The sequence below is a fragment of the Silurus meridionalis genome, chromosome 20 (genome assembly GCF_014805685.1).
Source record: "Silurus meridionalis isolate SWU-2019-XX chromosome 20, ASM1480568v1, whole genome shotgun sequence".
Lineage (NCBI taxonomy): Eukaryota > Metazoa > Chordata > Actinopteri > Siluriformes > Siluridae > Silurus > Silurus meridionalis.
This window is the reverse complement of record NC_060903.1, coordinates 5,707,301-5,713,808: the sequence shown is the minus strand read 5'-3', so window position 1 is coordinate 5,713,808 and position 6,508 is coordinate 5,707,301. Positions and strand designations below refer to the sequence as shown.

The 6,508-nt window shown below is 34.3% G+C and overlaps 1 protein-coding gene and 1 long non-coding RNA gene across 4 annotated transcripts; both read right to left on the bottom strand.

The window, feature by feature from the left end:
* Window positions 1-252: 252 nt before the first annotated feature.
* On the bottom strand, window positions 253-1,265 carry LOC124403056. The gene is made up of 3 exons (XR_006928824.1): window positions 1,248-1,265; window positions 830-968; window positions 253-406 (listed from the first exon to the last, which is right to left on the bottom strand). It is a non-coding gene; the product is annotated as an uncharacterized LOC124403056 (long non-coding RNA).
* A 646-nt stretch (window positions 1,266-1,911) lies between these two features.
* Window positions 1,912-6,103, bottom strand: LOC124403049 (splicing factor YJU2-like). 3 transcript variants are annotated; one of them, XM_046876622.1, is made up of 8 exons: window positions 5,919-6,057; window positions 4,663-4,763; window positions 4,401-4,545; window positions 4,134-4,268; window positions 3,682-3,863; window positions 3,409-3,583; window positions 2,469-2,607; window positions 1,912-2,046 (listed from the first exon to the last, which is right to left on the bottom strand). In XM_046876622.1, exons 1-8 carry the CDS (start codon window positions 5,940-5,942, stop codon window positions 1,973-1,975), a joined length of 975 nt encoding a protein of 324 aa, XP_046732578.1. In that variant the 5' UTR covers window positions 5,943-6,057; the 3' UTR covers window positions 1,912-1,972. The 3 variants fall into 3 exon arrangements, 2 of the variants coding, with proteins under 2 accessions (XP_046732578.1, XP_046732579.1); XR_006928823.1 differs by lacking the exon at window positions 1,912-2,046 and adding an exon at window positions 2,884-3,018 and having other exon boundaries at window positions 2,473-2,607; window positions 5,919-6,103; XM_046876623.1 differs by lacking the exon at window positions 2,469-2,607 and having other exon boundaries at window positions 1,927-2,046; window positions 5,919-6,078.
* Window positions 6,104-6,508: the final 405 nt, after the last annotated feature.

Below are 6,508 nucleotides of genomic sequence, written 5' to 3'. Positions count from 1 at the left end.
CTGGGGAATGAACACTGAAGCATTTAGGACTATTGACACATTTTACTGGAAACAATGAGACACACTGTGAGGAGTTACTACACATTACCTGACAGTTTCTCGTTGCACCACTTTCAATTCTGTAACGTTTTCTTTAAAGATTCAAGTCAAAGTAGCCTTTTGACTCTTGAAATGCATGTAATTATACTTCAGTATACCATAATAACATCTGACAAAAAGATCTAAAAACACTGAAGAAGCAGACTTTGTAAAAATATATTTTTGCTTTAATCTAAAAACATGTGGCCACAACTGTAATGGTCTAACTAGAAGTTTCCTTCACCATGACAGGACTAGTCAGAGTCGCTGCTTTCATATTCTTGTAGCAGGCTGAGCGCGGTGGCGGTTCCTTCTGCAGGTTTTGCATCTGAATGGTGCAGAGGGAAAAAAGAGAAAAACAGACAATGGCATAAAATTAGAGTCATTTACAAAAACTTCACAGCAGTATGAGGTAAGAAGGCAGGAGCAGTGGTTTAAACTGTGGAATGGTGACTGGTAGGGATTTGTGAAACAGACCCTGTATTTCTGCATTTGTGATTAAAATCTACATCCAGCCGTATCATCATTTTCAACACTATAGAGTTATGATTATGCTGACTGATCATTTAAATTGATTGAGGGCCTCCTGCTTTGTTAATAATAATTTAATTATTAACACCATTAGCACCACGAGACTTAAACTGTACATATACATAACTAAAGTTTTACTTCTATTAAATCTTTCGATCAACATTTCGTGTTTTTGACAATTTATCTGTTAAAGTGGAAGAAAGAGTTTATGAGCCCCTACCTATACCAGTCTGAGTTCCAGCAACAGGCTGTTGTGCTCTAGCTATTGCTGCAGGCTTCTTCCTCGATACTAGTGACTTTAGTTCTCCCCAGCTGTAAAACTCACATTTCTTACGCTTCACTCCAAACACGTTGACACGCTTTAAAGAGAAGGGGAAAAGTTCATCATTTACATTCACAGCATTTGGCACACGCCCTTATCCAGAGCGACTTTCAATTATCTCATTCATACAACTGAGCAGTTGAGGGTTAATAGCCTTGCTCAAGGGTCCAGCAGCGATGGTGGGATTTGAACTCCCAAACTTTTGTTCAGAAGTCAAACATCTTAACCACAGAGCTACCCCTTCTAGGCATGCTGTTCTAAGAACATAATCAACAATGGGGTGAATCAAGAAGTGTTAGTTTGTGTTAGAACTTACTTTACAGCAGCTGTAAATAGTCGCTCTAACAACAGCCCTATTTCATTTAAGTTCATGTGGAACATCTACCCTACAAGTTCCTCTGAATCAGCTGGCATCATTTGTCTATTGGATAGTGTTTGGAACAAAACTCTCTAAAACAGAAGACAATTAAGGCATCTAATAAGTCAGGCTCCCACTGATTCTGCATTATTGTGACATTTCCTTTACGTATGTAATTAATTTGATAACTAGATCATGGTCATGACATAATATAATATGATATATATATATATATATATATATATATATATATATATATATATATATATATATATATATATATATATATATATATATATATATATATATATATATATATATATATATATATATATATATATATATATATATATATATATATATATATATATATATATATATATATATATATATATATATATATATATATATATATATATATATATATATATATATATATATATATATATATATATATATATATATATATATATATATATATATATATATATATATATATATATATATATATATATATATATATATATATATATATATATATATATATATATATATATATATATATATATATATATATATATATATATATATATATATATATATATATATATATATATTTAATCTAAAAACATGTGGCCACAACTGTAATGGTCTAACTAGAAGTTTCCTTCACCATGACAGGACTAGTCAGAGTCGCTGCTTTCATATTCTTGTAGCAGGCTGAGCGCGGTGGCGGTTCCTTCTGCAGGTTTTGCATCTGAATGGTGCAGAGGGAAAAAAGAGAAAAACAGACAATGGCATAAAATTAGAGTCATTTACAAAAACTTCACAGCAGTATGAGGTAAGAAGGCAGGAGCAGTGGTTTAAACTGTGGAATGGTGACTGGTAGGGATTTGTGAAACAGACCCTGTATTTCTGCATTTGTGATTAAAATCTACATCCAGCCGTATCATCATTTTCAACACTATAGAGTTATGATTATGCTGACTGATCATTTAAATTGATTGAGGGCCTCCTGCTTTGTTAATAATAATTTAATTATTAACACCATTAGCACCACGAGACTTAAACTGTACATATACATAACTAAAGTTTTACTTCTATTAAATCTTTCGATCAACATTTCGTGTTTTTGACAATTTATCTGTTAAAGTGGAAGAAAGAGTTTATGAGCCCTACCTATACCAGTCTGAGTTCCAGCAACAGGCTGTTGTGCTCTAGCTATTGCTGCAGGCTTCTTCCTCGATACTAGTGACTTTAGTTCTCCCCAGCTGTAAAACTCACATTTCTTACGCTTCACTCCAAACACGTTGACACGCTTTAAAGAGAAGGGAAAAGTTCATCATTTACATTCACAGCATTTGGCACACGCCTTATCCAGAGCGACTTTCAATTATCTCATTCATACAACTGAGCAGTTGAGGGTTAATAGCCTTGCTCAAGGGTCCAGCAGCGATGGTGGGATTTGAACTCCCAAACTTTTGTTCAGAAGTCAAACATCTTAACCACAGAGCTACCCTTCTAGGCATGCTGTTCTAAGAACATAATCAACAATGGGGTGAATCAAGAAGTGTTAGTTTGTGTTAGAACTTACTTTACAGCAGCTGTAAATAGTCGCTCTAACAACAGCCCTATTTCATTTAAGTTCATGTGGAACATCTACCCTACAAGTTCCTCTGAATCAGCTGGCATCATTTGTCTATTGGATAGTGTTTGGAACAAAAACTCTCTAAAACAGAAGACAATTAAGGCATCTAATAAGTCAGGCTCCCACTGATTCTGCATTATTGTGACATTTCCTTTACGTATGTAATTAATTTGATAACTAGATCATGGTCATGACATAATATAATAATATGATATATATATAATAATTTGTATAACATTATTATAACATGCACGTGTTTGCATGGATCCCCATGGGACATGCCCACCCCCCAAAAAAAGTTGGGGGCCACAAATCTAATTGTTTTATAGACAATAAAAAAAGGTTTCTTGCTCACATTAAAATTATTACTCCAAAGGTATTTAAAATAGTGATAGTGGTTAAATCCACTTCATTTGGTGAATGTGCTCTGATGTGTAAATAATCAGTGTTATTAGGCCTCGGCCTCTGTACCTTTGTATATGTTTCTGTGCCTGCAGTCAGGATGTCTGTGGATTTCTCATAAGCACGAGCCTTTTTAAGCCTTTTAAGCATCTTTTTCACGTTTTCTTGCTCCTGATCAGAGTCCGAGTTTAAATCCGAGTCCGAATCCCTCAGCCTTTTCACCCGCGCCATCTCCAGCATTTCTCTAAAGTAAAGACAGAGGAAATTATTTATGGTTTGTATCTAACAAAAACTAAATGATGTGATATATCTATAGTGTTTATGTGGATCTGATGTACATACTGAAGTTCTCTTTCATCCTCCTCCTGCTCCTGTTCCTTCCGTCTCTTCTCCAGGTCACTGGACTGCTGCAGCATGGACTCAAAATCCACCCGAGCCTGTCGCTGATTCAGCTCCTTTAGCTCCTGCAGGTTCTCCAGGACTTTCATCTCCAACCTTGAGTCCCGTGTTCGGTTCTCTAACACCTGGGGAACGAACACGGACACGAGCATTCAGCATATTAAAGCCATAAAAATCTACAATCAGAGCGAATGCATATTTATTCGAGACACGTCTTTGACTGAAGCGTTCCGGATCAGTCATAAGAATCCAGGAACTAAACGATATTGTTAGCAGCAGCGCCATTTACATCCATTATAACAGGATCTGAACCACTTTACAAAACACTGCATTTAAGGGACGAATTGAGACATTTGGATAGAAACAATGAGATGAGGTGCGTTACTGCACATTACCTTAATAGGATTATTTAACTCCTCTTCCTCTCTCTTCTGCTGGATCCTCTTCTCCTCTTCTTCAATCAGCTTCTCGGCTTGAAAGTTTCTCGTTGCACCATGTTCCATTATGTAATCGGTGTTTTCAGGGTCGGTCTGTTTGAGTACAGGAGAGAACACAAAGTATACAGATGAACATTCAATCATCTCTCATAATAAGTGGTCCAAAAGCATTCATCAGTCTAATGATATATAGATCAGAACTGGCACAGTGGGAGGCCAAGTTACCTTAAACGTGATCTCTGCCAGACATATCGTGCATTTAATATAAAAACGAAAGATGGGCACGCCCAAATACAGCTCATTTTGCACCGTCTCTTTCCGAGCATTAAACTTCCTTCCTTTGTAGATGTACTCTCCACAAGTCTTACACCTGAAAAAAAAACATCATATAAGATGAATTTAAGAAACACTAGAATAACACTGTGTCAGTAAAGAATATGAATACAGGTACATTTCAAGGATTATACACATGCAGCAAGACTCTTACCTCATGTTAAAAGGAGCCATCAGTCGAACAACATACTGACGATCTTTAGGGCGTTTTAATTTAGGGATTTTTGATGGATCAAAATCCGGGGGGTAGTATTTCTATTGAAAAAAGAAGAAAAACATGAATAATGGTGATAATACAACTAATCAGACGTAAAAATAATTAGTTAATTACACTTTTTTTCTATCTAAGACTAACCAGTTAACCCCTGTAACACCTGAATATTAATCACATTTGATCTTAAATGGCATCCAAGATTTATTTCACGTCATTGTCGTCACTGTTGTCATGTCATTTCAGACATTGTTGTCATTTCAACCATACAAGCTTGTACAGTACACAGTTAGATGAAACAACTTTCTTCCAAGATGAAGGTCATGCATGAAACAACACAGAACTGAAGAAGACTACAGGGAATTTAGACTAAACATAGATTAAAACTATGTGCATAGTATGATTGCACATATTTTATTTATATATATATATATATATATATATATATATATATATATATATATATATACACACACACACACATATACTCATATATATATATATATATATATATATATATATATATATATATATATTATACACACTGAACAAAATTACAAATGCAACACTTTCGAGCTGAACTCAAAGATCTCTAAGACTTGTTCAATGTACACAAAAAACCTATTTCTCTCAAATATTGTCACACATCTGTTTAAATCTGTGTTATTGAGCACTTCTCCTTTGCTGAGATAATCCATCCACCTCACACGTGTGGCATAACAAGATGCTGATCAGACAGCATGTTTATTTTAGAGTGTATATATATATATATATATATATATATATATATATATATATATATATATATATATATATATAGTGTGTGTGTGTGTGTGTGTGTGTGTGTGTGTGTTACTATGTTTCTATAGCAACCAGTAACTGAACCGTCAAACAAGCCTTGGACCGTGTGACGTCATCGCTAAATACAACCTCCATAATCACACCGGAATTTCGAAAATAAATCACTAAACAACAACTTAGTAATCAAATAATTAAACACTTAACAATAAAATGATACTAAATCTATGTAATGTGTTTCAGGGTAAACTTGTTCTTTGCTAGCTAGCTGCACCACTCCGGCCGCTAGCTGACCGACTTAAAATCTACTTAACAGCTTTAAAAGATTCAATAACAAAGCGCATTTAAGGTTTGCCATTTCTTTAAACAAATCTATGGAAATAAAATGTATGTTTACTTACATTTAAGACTTTTCTTTCGGACATGGCTGATTAATAAGCAGTTCTCCAGTAAACCAAACACGATCTGTAATAATGAAGCTTCTGACGTCCGTCTACTCGATCCGTACTGGAACCACGCATGCGCGCAAATGCGTCCAATTGACGGCAGTTTCGGGTATTTATAATACTGGTTGACTTTACCCGATCTGCACCGGAAATAGTTCTTCACCAGTCATGCTCTTGATACAAATACACTTTTTTGAGTAAAATACATAAATTAAATTATATTGATTTAATTGAGTAATCAATTAAATTGGCACAAATTTAATTGATTAAAAATATTAAATAAACAATAAACACAATTTGTCTAATACAGATGTGTGTGTGTGTGTGTGTGTGTGTGTGTGTGTGTGTGTGTGTGTTTTCAGCATACTTTAACAAATGTCTGCATTTAATAAATATACGCGATTTCTTTTTACATTTTTTATATTGCAATTCGAAAAATGTACAAACAAAACAGGCTTCAAATGAACAGATATCAGAAATATCAAATTACACAATTATAACTAAAAGAGGCAAACACCATTAGAAAATATAAGCAGTATATACCT